A 26740-nucleotide genomic window follows, 5' to 3' on the forward strand; every position below is an offset into this window, starting at 1 on the left:
AACACAATCAGCTCATTATCAAACGTGACACCCCATTTCTTTCAAGGCCTCCAGCTTTTCGTAAAACACAGAACACAAGTTCAACCAATCACTACCAAACAAACGATTCAATACAACATTCAGCCAACAAAAACCAAGCAGAGGGTTCAATCCAATGTCCAAATTTCTCACGCCAAATAAATAGCTCGTGTGAACCTACAGTGCACCATCATAGGCGACTCCAGGTATAACTAACATGATACTTGTCACATTTTTAATGCTCTTGAAGACCTGCACAACCTTTTGCAACTTCTCATATGTCTACGCTTACTGTGAATCAGCATGAATCCACAAAAATAAGGTGAATCAACATGAATTTAGAGAAAAAAAGGTGTTCAACTGCCTCTACTTGAAGCAAAAGAGTCAGAAGCCTCTTTCTTTACATCAGTTTGACCAAAGATATGCAAGCCATTTTCTATGGTTGGTGGAGCTCCTTGTTACAAATGTAAGGCTTGCTTGATAGAAAGGCATCCCCAACTTGCTGATTTATTATGTACATCACGTCTTCTACATAGGAATGGTGGACGTGTTTGCTGCTGTGAAAAGTTCATGTGATATGCCTGCCTTTACATGCAAGATTCCAAGGAAGAAGCCTCCTTTCATTAGTTCGAAGCTTGTTGATTCTACCTCACAACCCCAAAAGAGGAGTCCAAGTCCCGAACCAATCGCTCCACCTGCCCCAAAGAGGAAGTTCTCCATGAAGCAATATTCGCATCTTCTTCAAGACAAATAAAATTAGTCATTTTCTTGGACAGGGTAAGTCCCCTTTCTTGTTTAGATCTTGTTAATGCCTGCCAACGTCTTTCTTCAAAGTTTAAACCATTTATTTTATGTGTTGGTTAGCTATGGCTAAAAGCAATAGAAGAAGCACAAGGGCTAGCAGGCAAAACGCTTAAGCCAATCAGCCCACTGATGTTTTTCCATCGACTAGGAAGATTGATAAAAACAGAGGAAAAAGACCCAGCAAATCAACAAAAAGAAGTCCTCCTCTTGCACGCCAAGCCAAAGAGGGTTTCCCAAAAGCCACCACTCCAAACATTTCCATCCCCACCCTACAAGCCCAGGAAGCAAGTGAAGACACGCCAAGGACACCCAAGAAGCTAAAGAATAGTCCCAACCTAACATGGACAACACATGATATGGCGAACGCTCTTCAAGCACAAGAAAACCAGCTCTCCTTACACAAATGCTCAATGCAATTCGGAATAAGCAGAGCTGCCATATCTAATTGGGAAGAGGGCAGGACGCAGAAAAAGAAGAAATGACCATCAAACGGTACTCTCCATGGAAGAGGAGGAAGCATTACTACAGTGGATCTTTTTGAAGTTTGATTCCAGGCATGGAGTTTCAATCATGGATGTGAAGCTAAAAGTAGCGAAGATTTGCCAAACTAGGGAAACACTGTTTACAAACGACATTCCTGGAAGAAGTTGGTGGGAAGGATTCAGAAGAAGACACCCAAAGCTGGTCTTTTGACTCTCTAAAAGCTTGGATCAATCAAGAGCAACCAGCTTTCAGCCAGAGATAGTCAAAACATTGCATGACAACCTTCAAGAGTTGTATAATCAAAATCACTATCCTCCCTCACATATTTGGAATATGAGACCGATTTTCAAGCTTTTAGAAACAAAGGAATGAAGATAGTTGCAAGAAGAGGGACCAAATCTGTTTATGGCATCACTTGCAATTCTCGTGAGTGGATGATAGTTTTATGTTGTGTCAATGCAGCTGGGAGTGCTATTCCAGCATATTACCTATTTAAGGGCATTCGGATTAATGGAAATTACATTCAACACTGTGAAGATGATGAAGCTCAGGATGGTGCAAGGGATGCGGTAGTACCAGGGGTGTAGCTGGCGCAGAGTCGACAGGTTTGCCACCAAGGAATGCCACTGCTGCTCCCTTCTCGTACGAGCGTGCAGAAATTGGTCAGCAACCGCTCGTAAAAGGAGTTGGTGCGGATTCTTGAAGAAATGCAATAGTCCGTATAATGGTACATGCCCAAACACGTTTTGGAGATTTACTAACCATCTAAGAGGGGTGGGCTCGGCTCACTTCTCACCCCCATTTTAGTTACAAAGGAAATAAAAAATAGTTAAAAAAAACCTCTTATGAATAGTGCCAAGTCATCATCTTACCTCTACATGTTCACCAACACATGGCAATTCTACCTAGCTCTTCATATTTGAAATCAACCCACAATTTTACCCTTTTTTTAGCTCCCAATTTGACCGTGTCTATATTGGCTCCTCTATCCTATATGTAGTTTATATTCATAAAAAGTCTCTCTTGTTCAAGGCACGGTTGACCTTTGTGGTCAAGCTATGGCTATGACTTCTCCCTTTCTCTATGATTATCTAACCGATAGTCGAAAGACATTGTCACCTGTTGAAGTGGATCCTACTCATACTCCGTTGGTTCTGCATAATTCTACTTTCCTACACAAGTGTATTTTGGATAAGGGATCTCCTAACTTTTCCACTTAATTTTGTACCCGACCCCTACGCTTTACATATGCTTGCAACACTCATCTTCTTTTTCTACATGATGGTTCAACATTCTTCGTCCACCTAACAACTAACTAAAGGGTTTCATTGTTGAACATGGCTAGGAAAAAGAAGCGTTTTTTGTGTGGAGCAAAGGGTGAGTCGATCTCGACATAGTGCTTTGTGTATGGATCAATAGATTTTGGTATATTGAGGCTACTTACACACGGCCCACCCAAACTTGGACGAGTAGACGTTGACGCCAACCGATAGAAGCTCATTTTTGTGGTAATATGGGAAACAAACAAAATGTTAGGTAGCAAAGACCCCAATCCAAACTCAGGAAGGTGTTGAAATGTTCCTAGCGCACCATTATCTGTATTAAGGGTATTTAGTTATTGTTGTACTCCCGCACGAAAAACTTATGTGTATTTTGCCCATTCTATTTTGCAAAAGCCATAAGTTCAAGGAGGAATTTCGTTGTGATAGGCTAAGAAAAGGAATATGCAAGACAAGCATACAGATGCACTTGCGCTTAATACACAAAAATCCTCGATAGTAAGAGCACTACGGGTTCTTCTTCATGTGTAAATTACGCCAATTTTCTTAATGACGTGCGAGACCGGGCTCTTACTAGGGTGAGGGGGGTGGTGAGGAAGGTCCACATCGAGAGAGTAAATGAGTCAAAAGCGAAGGAGAGGAAGGATGCAGGTGGGAACTCGCAGTCTACGGGTGGAACTTGAGATGAGATCTTTTGGGGGGAGCAGATTTGAGGAAAGGGTGGTGGGTACTGCTACCTTTTTGGATCCGTAATTATATGAGGGGCCATGGGGAGCATCTGTTGCAGTGGGTGCCAAAAAAGGGCCTTTCGCTCATAATACCCTCAGATGGGGTGGGTGCCCACGTATTTTCTCTCCCACACACTCCCTATAGGCCATGGTCATACAGCCCAGTCCCTAGCCTAGGTAGGCTCTATTTACGCTACGAGGGCAGCATCCGCGTTCACATTCTCTCATTTCTCTGCAGTTGAGCTTGTATGCAACCAACCCCATTCACACTTTCCCAAAGACGCACACACACCGTTTCTCTCTCATCTCTCATCTACACATACATACACGCATACACTCGTGCACCTGCTCTCTCTCCCTCTCTCTCTCTCTCTCTCTCGATCGACAAACAATTGTGGTAATGTGTTCGCCGCGTTGAAGAGAGAAGGCCTACCTTGCAGAAAATTGTTTGCAAATTGCCCTCCTCCCCCTTTGCAGCTTGCGCTGTCGAAGAACTACGAAATTGGCGCAGATTGGCCTGCACCTCCTTTTGGCCTTTAGAGATCTGCTAAAGCTTCCTTCCTCTCTCTCATCCCTCTCTCTCGGATCTCGCAACCCTTCTCTTGCCTTCGTGATCTCGCTTCGCCACGTTTGCAGAAAAGAGAATAGGCTTTCTTCTATCGTATCGCCGACATCGCCATAGCTCAATGGAGCTCTTGGTCCAGCCAACATGACAATTGGATTCGGCATGTGTCCCAGGTGGAGTAGGAGCCCCAAACTTCATCGGTATTGCAGGTCCCGGCCTCTCTGGCGAAAGGTCTGGTCTTGTGCATTTTGTGCATTTTGTTAAAGTAGCAGGTAGAAGATGCGAGCAGGGGTGAGTACGGTGCAGCAGACGCTCACCACAGAGGCAGCAAGCATATTGAAACAAGCGGTAACAGAGGCCTCTAAGCGAGGGCATGCACAGGCTACCCCCCTTCATGTTGCGGCAACTCTGCTTGTGTCTCCGAGCAGCCCTCTGCGCCGCGCATGCATTCAAACTCACCCCCACTCAACCCCCTTACCTCATTGTCGAGGCCTTGAGCTCTGTTTCAATATTGCATTGGAGCGCCTTCAAGCAGCTCAAGGCCCTCTCCCCAATGGGCAGCCCTCTTATTCCAATGCCCTTGTTGCTGCACTGAAGCGAGCACAGGCCCACCAACGGCGTGGCTGCCCTGAGCAGCAGCAACAGCCCTTACTTGCTGTCAAAGTGGAGCTTGAGCAGCTTATTATTTCCATCTTGGATGATCCAAGCGTAAGCCGTGTTATGCGAGAAGCAGGGTTTAGCAGCACAGATGTGAAGAGTCACCTTGAGGAGATGGTGACCCTTATGGCTAGCCATCATTCAGTGTCGCATGGTATCACGGATCCTGTTCGCCTCCCTTTGAGTGTTAGTGCAATGGATCAGATGGGTTTCCGCCTTAGAGGGGTACCTGCGACCTTGCTTGGAGGTGTCCCACTCCCCCCTCACCTTGATCCCTTCTGCAATGTCTCTATTACACAAGACAGGAATGACATGCAACTACACATCCGCCCTTCAAGGATACATTCACCCTATTTGAACCCGATGCTACTCAAACAGGGGGGCATTATCCCATTGCCGAGTGGAATTGAAGAGTCAAAGCAGGTTCTGGAGGTGTTATTAAGGATGAAAATGAGGAATCCTGTGCTTTTGGGTGACTCTGCAGCAAGAGTGGACGGTGTCATCAAGGATGTTATTCAGCACATTGAGAGAGGTAATGCTCCAGAGCAGCTACATGGAGTGAAGGTAATATCAGCAAATCTGTCGTTTGTGACTCTGATGAATGCCTCGAAGGAAGATCTGCGCTTGAGGTTCATGGAGTTGAACAAGTCTGTGCAAGAACTTATTCTGAGGGGAGGTGTTGTTTTGAATGTGGGAAACTTGCAGTGGCTATTGCAAGTGAGAGCCTTGACATCTTTGTCAGCAGGTTTCTGTCCTGTGCAGCATGCAGCTAATGAAATTAAAGAGCTTTTTGCCCGTTACCGTGACACTAATCGAATGTGGCTACTTGGCTCAGCCACAAATCAGGCATACAGGAGTTGTCAAGCTCTTTATCCAGATCTTGAGAGTCAGTGGGAATTGCAATCCATTCGCGTTGGTGCATTAGGATCTGGGAGCCTTTCTGCCAGGTTCTTTACTTACTTCCATTTCAATTTCTGTTTTTGAACTCGTCCTGCTTACGGGTTGTGCATTGTGTGAGCTGTCCTGCCTGAATTTGCTTCCTCTTTATTTTTGTGCTTTTCGGATCTTTTGGGCGAAAAGCAAGTTCTTCTGGATGTCTTAGCTGAACTCCACCTCCAAGTGCTGGGTCTGTATGTAATTGTTGACATTTGCTTTCATATACATGCAGAATTCAAGAGCCCGGGATAGACTCTCTTGCACTGTCATTGCTTCCATCTTCTGGTGCAACTCTACAATTGAGCATTCCAGGAGGTGAGGGTGATGGAGAGAAGCTCACGTGCTGCCCAGAGTGCACCACAAAGTATGAGAAAGAGGCTCTGCTGCTGCGTGATCAGGAAGGCGGCAAGCAGCCAGATTCCCCCCAGTCTTGCTCTTCTTCTGTGGAAACGCCCAGCAAATCTATCAATGACGGCGGTCTGCAATCAACATGTGGATCTCAGCCTGCGCTTCCGTTGTGGCTTCAAAAGGCTCTTCCTGATGGGTCCAAGAGTGTTGCAGCTGCAGTTGTTGAGGTCAGTGGGCTAGCTTTTGTGCTTTTAAAATGGTATCAGGATGGTTTTTAAATGATACGTCCAGTAGTATTATGTCTCATTGTTTTGCACTTTGAATCAGTTGATAAATGAAAATATGTTCAGGTACATCTGTCTGATGAAAGAGCTGACGTATTTGAAACTATGAACTTATTTGCATTCTTGGGAGAATCAAATCTCACATTGGTGTTTTGCATCAACTAGACCTCTCCAGACTTGGGCTGAAAGCTTTTAGAACTCTCTTCAGGACTGAAGTCTGGGGTTCCCTGATGGTGGAGAGGAAAATGAGTTTTATCTTCAAGTCATCCTTGTCTATACATCAGAAGGTTTTCATTTCGGATTGTTTTGAACATTTTGTTCTCATTTAGGGGAGCAGTTAGGGTTCATTGCCATTGCCTTGTGGTGTTTTAAATTACAGAGACTAGCTGATTGTTGGCTTACTAAGCACCTTTTCTCTGATGTACTGAAATTTCAGGGAGATTTTGTGCAAGCGCTCCATAGACCAGGTATTAGAGGTACTAAGTTAGGTATCGAACAATCGGATTATGAAGCTGTAGAGTTTGTATGCATATCTGGTGATCTACCACCTTCAATAAAAGGAGAGGTGTGTGTGTATGCATGTGTGTGCTGGGGGGGGATGGTGGGAGTGGGGTATTATATCCTAAGCGTCCGAATGAGAGATAACAGGGAAAAATTGACCCAAAACGTAGATACTTGCATGTGTCCTTTGTGCATGGAGATATGTGTACTCAATTGCATATAAGACATGTTCCTGCATACTTACTTAGTGATTTATGTGCACATACAAGTTAACGGTGGTTTCTCTCGGCATGTGTCTTGTGTACATACGCATGCACGCATGCCCATGCGCGCACCCACCCACACACGCGCACAAAAAAAAAAAAACTTGAACCTAATGTGTGTGTAGTGCATAGTTGCAGGAAATGGGGGGAAAAGGCCCTTACAGGTAGGGGAAACGGGGAAACGCTTGGAAAATGTGGGGAGACGCGTTTCCCCTAGATGCTTACTCATGGGGGAAATGGGTTTCATGACTTAACCTGTCCATGGAAAGGTGCTTCTTGGTTGTTCCCCTCAACATGGTTAAATGGAAAACGCAAGCTATGTTTGCATATAGATGTGATGTGGATACAGGCTTCCACTAAGGTGAGAATAATGTAGGCCCATGGCATGAGACTGATGATCAAGAAGATGAAGGAGAGAAGAGCTTGTTCAAGAACCAATTGATGCACAAGATAATGAGTCGTCTCATCATGAAGATAACCAAGAACATTGAGACGATTACCAAGAACACTATTGCTTTTTCCTCTTAAGTTTTAACTTTTTCCAATTTGATTTTATCGTGCCATGATGTACGAGCTTTCAGTTTTATTATCAGTGTCATCAATCTAGCAAGTCTGTCTTCATTGTGAGAGTCGATTATCTTTGCAAATTTGTCTTCTTCTATCATCTACTTTGTATTGTTTTGTTTACAGTGAACTTGCAACCTTGTCACCCTGGCCCCTCTTTCTAAGGGGTCTCCGTGATGGCCTGGCACTTTCCCCATCCTGAAAATTTCCTTTTCCATTTCCTTTCCCTGTTTCCCATAACTACGGTATACTGTCTGTGTGTGTGAACATACAAACACATCAGCACTTGTACAAGAATTTGTGTCATATGTATTCAAACATAACTGCGAACTTTCTCGACGTAATTATTTTGTGCATGAATAGTTCTGTGTGTACTCCACATTTCTCCACCTGTGAATATATATGACAGAGCCTTCTTATGTTGCAGGTCTATGATAAGCCTATGCCCCTTGCCATGAGATTGCAAGAACTGCAAAAGAAATGGAATCAAGCTTGCAGGAGTCTTCATACTGAACGGTTACCTCGTTGGAAGGAGTCTATTGAGATGTGTCAACAGCCATCCGGACAAGTTTCTGGGAACCCTTTGGTACGCGTGTCTCCACTCGCAAATGAAAATCTTTTGGTCTTGCTCTGGTCATTTTTGACAGATTCTAGCTTCTGGGCTCAATCAATGATTATGGCTGCAGGATCATACGTTGAGTCTATTGAGAGAGAATTCTACTGGGCCAGGAGTCACCAGGCCTGTGGTGGGTGGTTTCTCTCCGTTGAATGGTCATCCCTGTTCAAGGCCTATTACCTCAAACTTGAGCGTGCGGAGCATGCAGAATGGTACTAGTGAGCAGCTTTTGCAGGTGAGAGCTCACAAAGACCGGCTTCAGGAGGATATGAATGGCTGCAGTGCGTCCATGATCAGGTTTCCATGGCAGGCAACCTCGGCTGCTATGCCAGATACGCGAACCACTGAAGCAGCTAGTCCTTGCTCCACTGCTGATAATGCCGCACGTGGTCACTCTAAATTGTTCTTGCGCATGAACCCTGATGCGCTTGGCCAGCTTTGCAAGGGTCTTGCCAAGAAGGTGGGCTGGCAGCCAGGAATCATTTCGACCATTGCAAAGACTGTGATGCAATGCAGGTCTGGCCTTGGTAAAAGGGCAGGGGCTGGAGTGAGCTTCAAGGGTGATGCATGGCTACTTTTCTTGGGACATGACAGGGATGGGAAGAGGCTAATGGCAGAGGCCTTAGCTGAATTAAGTTTTGGAGAAGCAAAGAAGCCTATATGCCTGACATTTGGCAAGCAGCAGCAAGATGTCAACTCTCCTGCAACATGGAGTTTGGGTCTGAGTGTGCCGTCTCGTGGTAAAATGCCGCTGGATCAGCTAGCTGATGCTGTGAGGCATAATCCTTCATCGCTCTTCTATTTGGAGGATGTTGAGCAAGCTGATTCAATGTTCCGAGCTAGTTTGGTACGGGCAATGAGTAAAGGCAGGCTCGTAGACTCTAGTGGAAGGGATGTGACCTTCAGCAGTGTAATTGTTGTGATGACTAGCAGTGTGGGGTTGGATTGTAAGGAGGGGAAGCTAACAGCCGGGAGTCAAAGTAGAAAGGAAAGTCCACACGCGACAAATGAAGGTAGTACCCACTTGCAGACGTCTCTCGGTCAGTCGTCGCCTGTGAGTAAAAGAAAAGGAAGTTGGGATTCTGATAATGATTCCAAAGAAAGGGGATCAAGTAAGAGAGCCAACCTCGGACTGGCTTTGAATCTGGACTTGAACTTGGCAGCAGGAGAGAATGATACACTCGCCATTCCTGTGTCCCGCTTGCCCGCTCAGGATCCATGTGATGTTTTAGGCACCTCAAGGCCAGAGTTAATTGATGACGAAGTACTTTTAGGTGCTCGGAAACAGCTTGGTGAATTGTGTGACCTTGTAGATGCAGCTGTTGTGTTTGCGTCTCCTTTGTAATCTGGTGCCTTCCAGACATAACAAATCTCTCACTGCTCATGTGAGTGCGCATGTGAGAACTGGATGGTATTCGACCAATTTTCTGTCTACATTATTCAATTCACTGTAGTTTTACCGCTCACTTCTAGTCTTCTCTTGTTGTACTCCTAAGTACTTGTAATCTGAGGAATGTGGATGCACATGAGGTAGTAGGTTGCGCTTGATCCTTCAGTCTCAAGATCCAATCTTTGGAACTGATTGCACAACGTTTTTTTATGGCAAAAAAACGCGAGTAGAAAGAGAAGCAGAAAGCTGAGACAAACTCTAAAAAAGAGTCTTATTAAACCACATCCTGAAAGAGAATATAATAAAAATCTCTGACAGATAACATGGCCTTGTGTGTGTGTGTGTTTGTGTGAGAGGAACTTTCATGTATTACATCACGAAGGCTCAACTAACCGGGCTAGGCTCCTCCGGTATTTTTAGGTAACATCAATTTTCAAAACACATTAAGTAATTATACTATGAATGTAATGTGCGCAAACTGACTGCTCTTTGAGCCTCTAGTGAGGTGGGCAGTAGTGATGATATTTGTGGTAGGCCCCTTCACCCTGGTGATACTGAAAAGTGCCATTAACCCAACACCAAAGTTTTCAAACAAGGTGAAAGGCTCATGTTGGCACTCTTAAACAAAGGAATGAAGTGAGACTCTTGAATGAAATGGCCCATTTACTAACTCAAAACCTTCATGCAAAAGTCAAAAGTAGGCCTAGCTCGCTTCTACGTCATCTGGGCTGTAGTAAAGCCTCTGAAATTGGTAGAGAAAAAGAGGGCATTTCTCTTTTGATGATTCAATCCAAGCATAGCTCTCTCTCTCTCTCTCTCTCTAAGTCAAGGAGATAGAAAAGGATTCTCAATGGGATCTTCCACTCGTGATCTTCTTGATTCGTTCAAGACTAGGTTTTCTTAAGGAAATGTATCCGTCTTTCATTTTCACTTTATTTAGCAGTCTTTTGAGATAGATAGAGTCTCCAATTGTAATCTACTTTGTGAACTCCCTATGTGTCGAATTTTGTCTCCAAATACTCACTTTTGAAATTAAAAAATAGCAACTTTTCAGGCAACCGTGCCCATGTCAGAGCACATGCCTTTTTGTCCCCTTCTGTTAAATTTTGGGCCAAAACAAAGCTACTCCATAATTTGACCTAAAAATAGCAAGGTTTTGGACTAGCGATTGTGCGAGATGGGTAGGGCTCAACTTGTTCTTCGTCATGCCCGAATTTTGTCAAAATCCCTACTTAGTAAAAATCTGACCCAAATTTAACAGATTCACGTATCCTTGTACCTAATGTAGTCTCCTTAATCTGGTAGTGCAATACCGTGTGTGCGCGCACGCACAAGCACCTTAAATTCTTACTCCCTAGGTCAATTCTTTAATCTTTTAAGCCTAAGGTTAAATGGCTATGGTATACATGGCCATGGGTATGCCCATTAGCCATGACATGACCCGTGAGGTGGCACCATGCAAAAGCAGCTAACCTAGCATGTTGCCAACATGTGTCCGATGCTGCTCCTAGTTTCATTTAGCAAGCTTGGGCGCCCTCTCAAGCTGGGAGGCAGCTTTAGCAGGGTCTCAACTTGCCAAAAAGCTATAAAAAGAGCCCTTATCCCACTCACTTGGTAGACACACTTGGGAGAAGAAGACCCTATTGCTATTGCTAACTCACTTGGTGACGCTTCTTCAAGGTTTTGAGACATCAATACCTCCAAAGCACAATTAGGTAATGGAATTGGTTGTTTTGTTACGCATAATCAAGATTTTGTTTTGCTAATCTCTCCTTCATTCGAATTCTATTCAAATGCTAATATGTTATTCTACTCTCATCTAGCTATATCTATCTTGAATTAGCCAGGATTATATAAGTCTATACTATGTAATTCACCTACCTTGCACCTTTAAGAAATTAATGGTGGATTTGTTGCATAATTCTACAACTACTTGTGTATGATCATTCATCCGTATTCTCATCAATTAAAGCTAGGTAGCAAGCAAAGTCCCCCTCTTTAATTCAATAGGAAATTGCAATGAGAATAGCTTACGCTACAAATACCTAGGAAGCCATGTGAGCCAAGTCTGTTATTAGTGTAAAGCTCGGTACCTACCACCAATGAATCCACCAATGAATGGCATGGGTATGAAGATCTTTATGTTATATGTAGATGAGTTTTGCCTAGCATAAGCTTAAGGGATTGGAGCTGAATTTACTAATCTTACGTAATCGGATGTTTGTAATCATGGGTCCATATTGGGTCTATGAGCTCATTAACCCGAATCTGGCCAGATCCTCCGAGAAACAAAAAGACGGAAAATACTCATTCTCTCTCCTCTCTCTTCCCTCGCCTGCACAACCATGGAGAACAGCCCCGTCTCCAATCCTGCGCAACTGCCTGCCCTTCTGTGGCGCCACCTCCGTGACAACCCTGCATGCTCGTACACTGCCCTCCCTCTGCGCCATGCAGCGATCTGCTCCTGCCATGCATTGTCCTGCTCCTCTTCTTGGACCTGTCCGCGAATGGCCTGCACTGCCAGAACCGAGGCTCCCACCCTGCAACAGATGGCCTTGGGCGCGCGCTCCCTACAATGCGCCCCCTCCCTCCGCCTCGCAAAAAAATCTACCTCCCCTCTCCTCTCCTCTCTCCACCACGTGTCCCTCCACCCCTTTTTTCCCTCAAACATTCAAGGGCATCTCCCGAGATACCCTCTAATCAGAGGTGCTTCAAAATTGGGCAGACATACTTGGAGCTTCTTATATTCAGCAACGAAATCCTCCTAGAATATTAATTTCACGTTCGGTTACTCTACACATTTCTTTTTTAAAACATATTCTTTAAGCAAATAAAACTCCTAGAAACATAACCTAAGCTGTGATACCAATGTGAGGTCCCCACTAATTTACTAATCTTACGTAATCGGATGTTTGTAATCATGGGTCCATACTGGGTCTATGAGCTCATTAACCCGAATCTGGTCAGATCCTCCGAGAAACGAAAAGACGGAAAATACTCATTCTCTCTCCTCTCTCTTCCCTCGCCTGCTTCGCCCCGTGCCTGCATAGCCATGGAGAACAGCCCCGTCTCCAATCCTGCGCAACTGCTTGCCCTTCTGTGGCGCCACCTCCGTGACAACCTTGCATGCTCGTACACTGCCCTCCCTCTGCGCCATGCAATGATCTGCTCCTGCCATGCATTGTCCTGCTCCTCTTCCTGGACCTGTCCGTGAATGGCTTGCACTGCCAGAACCGAGGCTCGCACCCTGCAACAGATGGCCTTGGGCGCGCGCTCCCTGCAATGCGCCCCCTCCCTCCGCCTCGCAAAAAAATCTACCTCCTCTCTCCTCTTCTCTCTCCACCACGTGCCCCTCCACCCCTTTTTTCCCCTCAAACATTCAAGGGCATCTCTCGAGATACCCTCTAATCAGAGGTGCTTCAAAATTGGGCTTCATTGTGAAAGGGATGTACTCAATTTTTCTTCCCTGTGCTAATGAGATGCCGACGAGTCGCTTGAACTGAAAAGAGAAGCCTACACTTAGCTTACGCTATTAGTTTGTTCTATTTTCTAAAGGTAGTCAAGAATACATGAAGGCTATCAAATGCCTTTATTTTTTATTTTTATTTTTATGGTTAGCTTTAGCATAAATACCTTCTTTATAGATTCATATGGATTAAGTGAACTCTTAAATATTCACCATAGGTAGATATAGCTAAGGAATATTTACCATAATTATCTCATAATTAAATAAATTATCCTTATAATTTTTCTATTCAATTTAAAGATAAATTGTATATAACCCTTTTGCATTGCTGGCAAAGTCCACTGATCCACCATTGATTGATGACACCCAAGCTCTACAAAAGTTTTGCCTTGGCTAGTATCCTGCTAATGAAGCCAAATACCATAGTTGTTTTGGCCAACTCCGCTAACTATTCCTTGATCAATGCCGATGGGACCGCCTCTGTGTATAAATTTTGAATCTCCACCCTTTGAGACATGGTTTTCTTTAATGCTTGGAAAGCCTTGTTTCCTCCGGCTAGGGCCTTGCCGCCGGTGGATGCTGCATTTGTTTCCTCATAAGACCCCTTATTAGGCTCGGATTCTCCATCAACTAGCCTCTCCTAGATAGTTGAAATCTCAAGTTCCAGTTGCACTTTACAATCTCTTAACTCCACGAACTTCCAACTAGCAGCGTTGAAGCCCAGGGAGATCAAGTGTGCTTGGCCTCTTTCCCCCTTTTTTGATGTCTTGGCCTATCGCCTCCACTGTGTTTTCAAGGAGGCCACCTCCGCGCATGAGGGCGTGCTTGTCACCATGTCCCCTTAGAGCAAGCTCTCTAGTCTTCAAGGAAACCCTCAAATACCTTGCTCTTCGAAATTCCTAGCCTTGGAGAGGCTTGGAACACGAGAAATAGGCCTTGGAAGGGACGAGAGCTTAAAAGCTTCAAACCTAAGCGATGGTATTTGACGGCTTGAGCAGAACTTAGGCGCGCGTAGTAAGAGCAAAGTCTGGCGGTCGACCTTGGCTAGGGTCGCCCGACCGTAGTGGACAGTGCCACACCAACGGGCAGGTAGTAGCAAGGCAGAGCCCGCTAAGCAATCCCCGAATCTTTCTCTCGGGCTCTTTAAAGATAGTGAGGCGTTGATTTATCGATAGAAAACACAAACATTAGGGGGAATTTTTTAAAGACCTTCAAACGTAATATTTTTCTTAAAATAAATTTAGCAACAGTGAGTGGTACATTAAAACCCAACAAAATTACCAAATTGAGTCAAGGCATCTACAATCACATACGAGACCATATACCCACCCAAACATCCAATATAAGTCCTAGATATCGAATCTTCACGCCCTTGAGACCCGACATCTCCAAGGCACCACCGAGAGAGTCCCAATCTGAACAGACGGATCGAACCACCAAGAAGTTAAGCCCCATCATAGGTTCAAATCGGTGGAGGTGCCACCAGACTATCACTTGCCTCCACACCATGGCCAAGCAAACGAACCTCCATTGCAGACCCGGGCAACAAGGATTTACCTCCGGATGAGAAGGATTGCCACCATACCCTGTTTTGCAAAAAATGAGGCCACCGCCCGAAGCCCTCCCTAGCTCATGTGTGCTGGGCAGAGCAGAGAACAGAGCATCGTAGGTGAGAGTTCAAACGTAGTAAATTTACAACTGCATTTTTCTACAAGCAGTTTTCACAAGTTTCTAAGAAATATTTTTTTTTTCCAAGCATTGCTTCTTTAAAGAGATATTGAATTCTAGTAACAATTGAAAAAATTATGTTTAAATTGCTATAACTTAATGAGAATTGTTAATTTTAGCTCCTTTCATGTTGCACGTGACTACGACACTTGTTTGTTGAGATTAGGTGCCTTGTAGTTGCATTTTGAACATCCGATCGTTGATGTGACAAAATGTACCATAATAAAGTTCAAGGAGACAACTTGTGTGGAAAAGGTTCTTTAAACAAGAATCACATGTCATTAATTGAGCTCTCAACATGAGAGACTACATAACAAAGTTGGATCAAACTTTATTGAAAATGGAGTGTGTGTCTATGTAATGGTGACATATGATTGATTTGTAGATGGTATTCTTCACCTCTTTTTGTGAACATCTGTTATTGGTTTTACGGCACCGCCTTCGATGGTGCTATGTGGATTTTCTTAGCTTAAGCATGCACTATCTACATAAGCCCCACATTGAGAGAGAGAGAGAGAGAGAGAGAGAGAGAGAGAGAGAGATGCTTCATGCCTTGCGCTCATACAATGGCATTTTTTCTTCCTATCTATCTATTTGATTTGTAGCCTATTTCAATGCACAAACTTCTATCATCCCGCTCTAATTTTCTCCCTTTCATACTAATTCTCTCTCTCTCTCTCTCTCTCTCTCACACACACACACACACACACACACACACACACACACACACACTCTCTCTCTCTCTCTCTCTCTCTCTCTCTCTATATATATAGAGAGAGAGAGAGAGAGAGAGAGAGAGAGAGAGAGAGTGTGTGTGTGTGTGTGTGTGTGTGTGTGAGAGAGAGAGAGAGAGAGAGAGAGAGAGAGAGATTTGTAGCCCATTTCAACATACAAAACTTCAATTCCACTATAATTTGCTCCCTGTTCATGGATAATAACGCTCTCTCTCTCTCTCTCTCAACTTTAAGTTTCTTTATATCTTGAATTCAAGTATTCTCTAATTCCTAATCACGTGCATGTGTGTTTTCTTGCTTTATTGTACCTACTCTCTCTTATATTTAACATGTTAATTCCAACTTTACTCATGCACCGTATGTTGAGAGAGAGAGAGAGAGAGAGAGAGAGAGAGAGAGAGAGAGAGAGAGAGAATGCACTACAATTGCAACACTAATAATCTCTCCAATAATATTAAGAAAAAATATTCACATACTATTGTTCACATAGAAGGCGATGCCAGCTCTGATGGAGGCATGGCCTCTATGTTAGAACTTTCTAAAATGGAATATCTAATTTAGGAATAAGCATTTGAGAAGACAATGTTCATCTCTTTGGAAGTTCTAATGGAAACCTTTATATAGTGATTTAGGCAAAAGTCACAATAACACTCAAACTATCTTCACATGAACGTAGAAAGTAGGCCATATTTCTTATGTCCACCAAAAATACAACAATCTCTAAAACAATATTTACGTGCAACACTAGAGACTCAAGCTTTCTACCCTCTAAAGTGTAGCCTACGACATGCCCTGCCGTGGTATCAAACCACCCATGGTTAGTTATGTAAGACACATTGACCAATCACTGAAGGAAGAGACTCTAAAACAAAACACATAGGAACCAATCACCATGATTAAGACTTTGAGCAAACACATCATTGATTGGAAGGGTTCTGCCTAACTCTGCAAGGGTGATACATGCTCTAACTCCTATCTAGATAGCAACCTAGTTGTAGCAGAGCAAGCTCGGATCATATGAGGCTTCATATATATCAATCAACAAGAACTGTTGATAATTTTGTAATTTACAACAAGACAAAAAGGTATTGGTATATAAAGATATAAAAAAAAATTAATTACTTTACTACATCAACATTGTTACCATGCTACATCCAAGTCCTCGAGCATATGAATAACCTCCATGGTTGTCATTGGACCCTTCCATAATGGTGGATCTAAAACATAGTTGTTGACCGTGAGATTTAAACTTTTTAGAGTATCAATGTAAGTCACAAGGCATTAGGATCCATCTTCATTCTTACAAAAAAGATTAGGAATTCATTAAAAGCCACATGAAATAAATGAGGGTCAAAGATTGGTGAATGCAACATCATAAATCTATCAACACAAATAAATCTTTTGTAGATAATCCTTTGCTTCTGAACAATTTTACCTTGTATAAGGCCACACCATGTTTCATCTATAATTCATAAGAAAATGTTAGTAATTCAACACTTTTTTGACAACAATGTTAGGTTATGAGCAGTCAAATGTTTGAATGGTAATTTCATAAGGTCAATTGCAATAATTGCCTGCTAGAGGGATACACCACGTTGGAAAGAGTTCCGTGGAGAGAGAGAGAGAGAGAGAGAGAGAGAGAGAGAGAGAGAGAGGATGTGTGACTCAAAAGACATACTGGCAACAAAAATAACACAATTATGGAGATCCCTATTGAACCACTATATAATTCCTCAAAAGGTAGTATCCAAAAAGAACAACCAAGAGTCATGAGCAAGTTGGTATCCCCACTACATACATGAGACAAGTCAAAATGTAGTCAATATCAACTATGTATATGAGAAAGAAAAAAAAAGTAGATCCACAAAGCATACAACACACTCTTGTCAATACTCACAGTGACTCGGATAGTACACGCAGACTCCTTGAGGGTGTCAATATCAAGAAGTGAACTTAAAAAACAAATGTGTCAACCTCTATAAGCAAACTACCAACTCATAGACTAAAAAATATGCCTATGTCCTTTCTCATTGCTCTCGGCCATCACACCATTTCAATGACTAAACGGACTTGGAGAGCTGTGAAACTTTAAGGGAAGCTTTACTAGGTAAAATGGATGAGTCTACAAAGTTTGGAAACATTCTCTAAAGGTACAATCCATAATTTCCTAGGTCATAAAAACTGCCAACACAACTATTCAAACAGGTGACCCTAAGGTCTATTAAGACTTCTATAGTCAAAATGTCATAAAACAATGATTTAAGTACTCAAAATTGAAGATAAGGTTTGCAGATGTGAGGTCACAAACCACAATAGAACTTGAAATGATTACACTTGAATGAAAGCAAGAGAAGAGGAACACGATGCAAATTTTAGAATTTAAATTAGATTACCCAATCATGGTATATGTTGATTACAAAGTTTTAACTAAGAAGCTGCTTGACAACACATACAAGAGAGCTCCTTCCTTTATCCAAGAGATTGTTCTCCTTTTCAAACTAGAGCTATTGACTTATATACTTAGGGCTTTAAAAAATGGCCATTACCTGACTACTTTAGCCCCCCATACCTGATGAGACATTTACAGCTCAAAAAATCTATAGTTCTAGGATCAAAATTACATAGGCTCATTTGCATGGTTCTCGGAAATAATGAAATACAATTTATAAAAAGATGTGTCTTTGAAATGTGTGTCGGACTAGGAGGGTTCTCCATACACTGTACTGGCCAAACACTCCCCCTTTCCTAGCCGATGCACATCCTCGTGTATGTTGCAAAATATTTATTGGTAGTTTTTGAAATGTTGCTTCTCAAGGGACTTTAGCATTTTGTAAAACTTTGGTTCCCTTGCCATAATGGCCCTTGCCATGATGTCTACTTTGAAAGAGAGATCTCTGAGAGGCTTGTTGAGCACTGTGCTTTGGTAGGACACATGCCTTGCTTGTAGCTCTTTTGTCAATGGATTCAAGATGTTCAAATCCATTTCAACAAATCATGTCACAAAGCCTCTTTGAAGGTTTGCATGCAGCGTGAAGACAAGAACATGATTTGTGCATACATGCCCATGATGACATTTTTGGAAGGTGCCTCTTGGAGGTCCCAATTGATTCCATTTGTGCCTTCAAGAAAGACTTCCCATGAGCATCCACTTTGGATCTGTCTTCATCTAGATCTTGAATACCCCCACGATAGAATTACCAAGTAGATGTGTTGATGGCAGCTGCTTATCACTTTCAAACTCTATGAGAGATTGAGAGAGAGAGAGATATCTCAAAGAAATTTTTTTTTGTTGATTGAAATAAGTTTAAAGTAAATCTATACATACATAATGGAGTTTAAAATTTTTCAAGCAAGGAGAGGCTTCCCACATGTCATCCATTGTAACTTGCACAACCGTCCACATTTGGAACTCCGTGAAATTACTACAACTCGATGACCTCGGTGCTAGAAGGTCTCATACCAATCTCAACCTGCAATAGCTAATGGTGTGTATGTCCATGTGTGTGTGTGTGTCAGAGAGAGAGAGAGAGAGAGAGAGAGAGAGAGAGAGAGAGAGAGAGAGAGAGAGAGAGAGAGAGAGAGAGAGAAGTGGAACGCGATTGTCCGTTGGCTATGTGTGTTCAATGAGACTCGAATCTCAACCTACAATGCAATTGTGAGAGAGTCCAATCTAGCTGAGTAAGCATGTGTGCTCACCCAAGGCTGTGTGTGTGTGTGTGTGTGTGTGTGTGTGTGTGTGTGTGTGTGTGTGTGTGAGAGAGAGAGAGAGAGAGAGAGAGAGAGAGAACACGAGATCAAAATTGTTCGTAGTTTGATTTTCTTAATTTGTATGTATGACGATGATTGAATGCCTCCTCTCTGATTTGTAATTCATCCCTACTATTTGGTCCCGAAGTCAGCAAAACTTGCAACTCCTCAAGCTCTCTACCTTCTGGGTCCCGCTAGAGTGTATTTTGTTGGTGTCAATCTTCGGGATTTCACTAAGGAGCTTGAGAAGTCATCACTCATAGTCTCCCTTCTTAGAAACTTACATCCAAGTCACCTGCTTTGCGTGCCAACACAACTAGATTTTTTTGGTTTATTAAATGGCCTAAATGATGTTAGCATTGGCTTGGACCTTGAAGGTATGCTAGTATTATCCAATGCTAGCATTTAAGAAGTTGACATAGATGAAAGAATACATGATGAGATTCCTCTCAAGGGCTCTTAGAGAAGCCCAAAAAGCAGATTATGGTTGAAAATGCTTTACTCAACATACACAAAGTGTGATCATGTATCAAAAGACTCACAACAAGCTCTTGATGGTATTAATGGTTGTAGTTTAAGATGCGGCATATGTCTGGAAGGAGAAGTGTGTTGGTAAGGAAGCTGTGAGTAGTTTTTACATGAGGCAAGGTGAGGGCTCCTGTCCAGATACAATTTTGTATCCTTATATCTCAAAGACATGTAGCATCATGCAAGTATTTGGCATAAGCAAACTAAAATGGCTATTGAGGGGTTCTTTAAAAAAACCATCCTGTTTCAAAATGTTTTGTCAACATGTACACCATATTTAAATGTAGCCTTTTGCACTTATGTGGCCCTTGGAACCCCCATTCTTAGGGCTTCTTACTCTTTAGGGTCACTTCAAGGAGACAAATTTACTATATTTACGTTAAACGTAGATTTTCTTCGAGCACTTAGGTACACATTGCTTTTTTCAAAAATTTGAAAACCCTACCTATTATGATTTTTACACTAAATTTGTCTAAACTTTGTAGGAGTTCATACCTTCAAATTTAGAACTTAGAGGTAAATCTCAAAATTTGTCGGCTAGATTATAGTAAACATAAGCTTTTTCAAGCATTCAAATGCACAATACTTTCTCCCAAAAACTTGGAAAACTACATATGAGGAATTTTAAAAGCAAAGTTACTATATCTGCAGGTTTTATTTTGCAGTTGGGATCACGCTAAACCTAGGTTATGTTTAGCACTCATATACACAATATTTTTTCAAAAAACTTAGAAAATTCACATATGATTACAGTAAGCATACACTCAAATACATTTCTAAGTGTGATTGCACTAAACCTAGCCCTTTTACCAGCATTGGAATACACAAAATCAATGTTACAAGAGACAAAAGCTTTGAGACTTTTAGTAGGGAGGGAAGGTGTCGAAGTGCCTTACACATTATTTGTTGAAGGTTCCATTGATCGAACATCTAATGATGATGGTGAAGAGGAAAATTCTCCCAAACTATTGGTTTGCTTGAATGTGGAATGGGTATGGAGATGATTTTTTGAAGGATAGCGGCCCAGCAACATGCTTCGATGTCTGTAAACCATTCTTCATCTCTTCCTACATAAAGCTAGGGGCCAATCCCATGGAGTCAAGAATGTCGATTCTGATCTATAAGTCATGTCAATGAGCAAACATGAGCTATGCTTCTTTTCACCTCTTCTAAAGGCTGGAATCATCCATTTTTAGCATACGAGCTCGATGTGAGTGCAACCAAGTGGCGATGGTACTCCTCACAAGATGGGTCATTCGATGGCGATGACATTACACATCTTCTGTATGTCCATGGACAATTGCACCTCTCAGATGTGGTACACATAAGCATGATCGTCTTCCATGTTGCCTAAAGATGTGCATCAGCTCCTTGGAGAAGCTAATTAGGGTTAAATTCTCCTTCATCATGGAGTTGGAAGGCCCTATGTACATATTTTTATTTGAGACAATTAGAACCTCTCTGTGTATGTGTGTGTGTGTGTGTGTGTGTGTGTGTGTGTGTGTGTGTGTGTGTGTGTGTGTGTACAACAGACACCATAAAGGTTGCCTTCATGACTTAGGAGCAAAGCTTGAGAAAAAAGTGTAATGTCACCTACAAATTTTGAAACGTTACCTTCAAATTATAAATTAGAAGGTAAGAAAACCTATAAAAGATGAAGGTATTTAGTATTTAAAGTTGAGAGAGAGAGAGAGAGAGAGAGAGAGAGAGAGAGAGAGAGAGAGAGAGAGAGAGAGAGAGAATTAAACAACTATAAGCAACCTAGAGAACTATCCAATTAAATAGACAGGATGAGGAGGAGGAGGAGGAGGAGGCGAGGAGAATATAAATATTAATCTCTCTCTCTCTCTCTCTCTCTCTCTCTGTCTCTGTCTCTCTCTCTCTCTCTCTCTCTCTCTCTCTCTCTCTCTCTCTCTCTCTTCAATAGCTATAAAGTACTCCTAGATCCATTGAATAAGGGCTAGAAAATTCTACATAACATGTGAAAACCTGCCAAGCTTGGTATTAAATGAATATTTGGTACCTCTTGCATGTATAATTATTTTTTAGAATCCATAGAGAGATGTTGTGAATCATTTTTTTTAAAATGCAAAAGAGTGTATACATGTAGAGAAATAGAATCTATACAACTTTCCACGTCTGTAGTTGTAAGATTAGAAGACATGCATTCTCTAGCCGCGACAACGTGCGGGTCACATACTAGTAGGTAGTGATACAGATACATACATGAGAAGGGGTTGATCATAAAACACACATGCATGTTTCTAAAAAAACTTTTTTTTGGACTGCACACACATAGACCTGCACACAAGCATATATGCAAACAAACACACAAGGGTATGTTTCTTTTCATGTACAGTGGTAGATACACATGGTATAGCATTAAAAGTGAAATATGAATTAGAAAATATAGTAATAATCATTATCTAATACGGAGCATAAAAAATATCGATTGAAGGGTGTAGCAATGAAGAGATTGCAGAACCTTGGACAAATAGACACATACAAGAAGAGTAACACTGATGACGATGGCAAATAATAACCAGGTAATACAACACATGAAGTTCTACTTTCACTTAATTTCCTTTATCTTCATGTACTTTAGCAAGACGGTTACACTATGAGTGGTTGTTTTTTAAAACCTCCATAGTTGGGTTGAGAGCAAGCATGAAGGTAGATTATGCAAGCATCAGTTATGACAACCTCTTGCGAGGGCAATAATGAATATTTTCCTTTAAAAGTGTGCTAAGTAGTATAAATATGTATCAAGATATGAAAGATTTTTGTTTGAAAACCTCATGTGAGGGCATAAGTCAATAAGTACAACTGGTTTAAAAAGAAAAAAAAAGATAATACAAACAAAATGCTGTCGAAATTTTCTCAAATCAAAGACATTTATAAAGAAATAGGTGTTAAAGGTAACTATATATACCATAGAAGGAGGGATTCATACACAAGTATTTGGGGCACCAATCAGGTATAGTACATAAGAATATTAACCACATGTGTGTAACTATTTCTGACAAACACGGATATAGGCAGACGGCTAGGATGAGCATCACTCGGGACATTTTTAAGCTACAACAGATTCGGGACAAGCTCATGGTTGCACATAATGGGCATAAGAAAACCAAGCCAATAGAAATTAGGGACCCTATCTCCAAACCATGTAAAGCCATAAAATTTTTCAAAGACCGCAATGGACCTTACTTACATAGACGAGCAAAAAAAAAAAGAAAAGGTTTAGGAGTAAGGTTGGGGTCTAGGGTGTGACAACAATAACAAGCAGTGGGGATTGCTTGATATATCTGTCACCCATTTAGTACAAATTAATTTAATTAATTGTACTTGTTGTTGGTTGGCAGGTAAAGATCCCTGCTCTCATCTAATAGGAGTTCCAGCTTAAGCTCCTACTTTGCCATGTATCATAGTATTTTGTAATGAAATTTATATCAATAAATTCTTCTTTATTTTGTTCTTTACACAAAATGTTTTTGCAAACAGTATTCAAGTCTCTCAGTATATGATTCTAAGTGATGGGATTTTAAATTTAAACACACACAAAATTGTTACCATATACATGTGGTAGTGATGTGTGTGAACACACTAGGACCGCCGGGGCATTTTTTCCCTCTTTAGGAGGTTTTTTCCCCCATGCATTGTATATACGCCCATCACTCTAGGGCTATCTATCTTTCCATTGCACACTAAGTAACACACTCTCTATTGTGTGCCTTGAGCTTCCTTCGTCTTCTCCAAGCTGTGTGTGCTTCTCTGCAACCCTAATTCCAACAATTGGTATCAGAGCAGGTCACGTCCTCCCGGCTTAGTCGCCAGCTGCTCCAGCACACGCCTGCTCACTTTCTCCGATTTCAGTGAGCTTTGGCGAGCGTTCGTAGGTCGACAAATTTTTAGGGTAATCTCGAAGAGCTTGCTCTGCTCAGAATTTTGATTTGGGCTCATTTCGGCCTCCGTTTCCACTACAGGCAGTACTGCACAAGCTATTTCATCATTTTGTGCAGAATTTCTGTTAGTGCCGTTTTCTGCATAACAGGTGCCTTAAAGTCTTCTACGGTTTGTGCTATATAGCACAAGTTGTTCCCGCTCCATTTCTCCTATTTTCGGGCAGTTTTCACATCAGGTGCAGCATTTACCATGGCTGACAACAACACAGATGTGTTCAAGATGTTTGCTACTGAGGACAGGTTGGATGGGGACAACTACCCTATGTGGGCTTCTATGATGCAACATGTTCTTGTGTCAAAGGGTGTCTGTAACATTGTGCAGGGCATTGATGTACAACCTGGTTCTGAGGATGTAGGCGATGTTGAGGATGTTGCAGGTCTTGCTGCAAGGATTGCAGCTGTTAGAGTTGTTTTGCCTACGACAGAACAAGCTCGTTGGGATGTTAAGGATGTGCAGGCTCATGCATTGATTGCGTTGTCTGTGAAGCGCACCATTGTTCCTCACATCCGTTCAGCAAAATCTGCAAAACAGGCTTGGGATATTTTAGCAGGTCTTTATGCAAGCTGCAATGAGGCTAAAATTGCTTTGCTGCGTAAAGAGATGGAGTTGAAGATTATGCATGAGGAAGATGATATGGACACTTTCCTTGCTAGTGTCAAGGATATCAATGAGCAGCTTATTTCTGCAGGTGAAGTCATTTCAGATAGTTCCCTTGTGCAGACTATTCTTGATGCCTTACCAGATTCCTACTAGACTTTTGCTAGTACTTGGAGACTGATGACCCAAGGAAATCCAGAAGTTGTCAAGTTTGATGCATTATGCACATTGCTGTTGCAAGAGTCACTGTCCAGAAAAAACAGGACTAGACAGCGTGCAGTTGAACAGGCTTTTATTGCTTCTCAAAGAAAGGGTGGTAACAGCAATGCAGCCACTTCTTATGGTTCTGCTACGAGTGGCAAAAATTATGTTCCTAATGCTTCTGCTGGCAGTACTTCATCTGGAAATTCTGGTGATAAGGGCAAAAAGAAGATGCGTTGCCATTATTGTAAAGCCAGTGATCACTTGATCAAGTCGTGTCCTAAGTCGAAGGCCATAGAGGCTAAGAAGAAAGAGGGTGGTTCCACTGCAAATGCTGGTTCCACTACAAATGCAGCCATTGTTGAGTCTTCTGTGAAAGGAGACTGTGTTGCTGATGTTGATGCAGAATGGGCTTTTAGCGCAGAGTGCACTTACAATCCTGCTGTCCATGATGCATGCTTGTCAGTTGCTGCAGATTCACATGTGTGGTATTTCGACAGTGGTGCTACAAAGCACATTACCTCACATTGTGAATTGTTTACCTCTCTCGAGTCTGTCCCTCATGGGAATTCTGTCACTTGTGCCAACAACGCCTCTTATCCAGTTCAGGGAGTTGGAAAGATTGTGCTTACTGCTGCTAATGGCAGTTCTTTCACACTTGTTGATGCACTTTATGTACCTGGGATCAAGAAGAATCTCTTGTCTGTATCCGCACTTGCTAGACTGGGACTTGTAGTCAAATTTGTGGATGACAGATGTACAGTTCATGATCTCAATTTTGGTGATGAAATTGTTGCATCTGGGCTTTTGTGCCGTGGGCTGTATAAGCTCACTTTGTATGACTAGTGTGGACAAAATTTTGCAAATGCTGTTGCAGATTCAAGGGCTATTTCAGATGCAAAACTTTGGCATGCACGTTTTGGTCATCTGAATTTTGCCAGTTTGCTACGTTTGCAAAAATCTGACATGGTTGCTTCTTTGCCACCTCTTGAAGCACCTGTCAAACATGTTTGTGAAGGCTGTATTTTGGGTAAGATGCAGCGTTCTAAGTTTCCAAAGGATGGTTCAGTTCGGGCCACAAGCAGGTTACAGCTTGTGCATAGTGATGTTTGTGGGCCCATGCAAACTCCGTCCTTGGGCAATTACCTGTACTTCGTGACTTTCATTGATGATTACTCCAGGCATGCATGGGTATTTCTGCTTAAAGTGAAGTCCGAAGTTTTTATGTGCTTCAAACAATTTCTGGCTATGGCTGAAAATGTCTCGAAATGTACTATGGGCACCCTCCGTTCCGATCGAGGGGGGGAGTATATGTCTCATGAATTTAATGCATTTCTGGCTAGTCGTGGGATAAAACACCAATGTACAGTGCCTTATACGCCTCAGCAAAATGGTGTTGCTGAGAGGAAAAACAGGTCACTGATGGAAATGGCACGATGTATGGTCAAAAGTCAAGCTTTACCGCATTCTTTTTGGCTTGAGGCCATCATGTGTGCCACTTATGTACTTAACAGGTGTCCTACGAAAGCTTTGCAGTCTATTACTCCATATGAAGTGTGGCATGATAGAAAGCCTTCTATTGAGCACATGCGTGTTTTTGGCTGTTTGGCATATGCTTTGGTGCCACAAGTGCAGCGCAGAAAATTGGATGATAAGGCTGTCAAATGTATTTTTGTTGATTATAGTGCTGAAAGAAAAGGTTACAGGTTGTATCATCCGCAAACAAAACGTATTCTGGTTTCTCGGGATGTAGTGTTTGTGGAAGATTCTGTTCAGCCCTTGCTGTCATGTACTAGAGACATTAATGTAAGCTCACATGACATTTATGACACTTTGTTGCCTCTTTTCAGTGGTGGAAATACGAATGTAAGTTCCAATGAGGCAAATGTATAGCCTATGGGGGTTTCTGAAAATGTTTTAGATCAGCCTATTACTGATGCAGATGTACATGATGTACTTGATGAGGAAAGGGCTGAAAATGAGCAGGCTAGAGGTATGCCAAAATGGCTGGTGCACACTTTGTATGACAGTAAATTGGATGCACCTTTGTCTAGTCGTACTCGTTCAGGCTCTCGCCATGCATCTTATGCATCAGATTGTTATGCTTTGGCTGTGTCTAGCTTACATGATGTTGAGGAGCCTCTGACTTTTGATGAAGCACATAATTCAGAAAATTGGATGGCTGCCATGCAATCAGAATATGATGCACTTATAGAGCATTACACATGGACTTTATGTGATTTGCCTCCTGGCAAAAAGGCCATTGGTACGAAGTGGGTTTACAAGTTGAAACGCAAGGCGGATGGTGAGATTGATCGCCATAAGGCTCGACTTGT

General features: G+C 42.2%; 1 protein-coding gene across 1 annotated transcript; it reads left to right on the forward strand.

Moving 5' to 3' along the window:
- The first annotated feature begins 3528 nt into the window (after positions 1-3528).
- Positions 3529-9513, forward strand: LOC147458582 (protein SMAX1-LIKE 2-like). Its single transcript, XM_086513243.1, has 4 exons — positions 3529-5482; positions 5704-6046; positions 7859-8017; positions 8118-9513. Exons 1-4 carry the CDS (start codon positions 4158-4160, stop codon positions 9390-9392), a joined length of 3102 nt encoding a protein of 1033 aa, XP_086369369.1. The 5' UTR covers positions 3529-4157; the 3' UTR covers positions 9393-9513.
- The last annotated feature ends 17227 nt before the right edge of the window (positions 9514-26740 follow it).

The sequence above is a fragment of the Adiantum capillus-veneris genome, chromosome 5 (assembly GCF_014529385.1).
Source record: "Adiantum capillus-veneris isolate H3 chromosome 5, ASM1452938v2, whole genome shotgun sequence".
NCBI lineage: Eukaryota > Viridiplantae > Streptophyta > Polypodiopsida > Polypodiales > Pteridaceae > Adiantum > Adiantum capillus-veneris.

What these genes read in the sequence shown, in the direction of transcription:
- LOC147458582 (XM_086513243.1), top strand. Translation starts at nt 4,158, where the DNA reads ATGCGAGCAGGGGTGAGTACGGTGCAGCAGACGCTCACCACAGAGGCA. An exon ending in TCTGGGAGCCTTTCTGCCAG is followed by an intron (nt 5,483 to 5,703) that starts GTTCTTTACTTA and finishes ATATACATGCAG; the next exon opens with AATTCAAGAGCCCGGGATAG. An exon ending in AAGTTTCTGGGAACCCTTTG is followed by an intron (nt 8,018 to 8,117) that starts GTACGCGTGTCT and finishes TTATGGCTGCAG; the next exon opens with GATCATACGTTGAGTCTATT.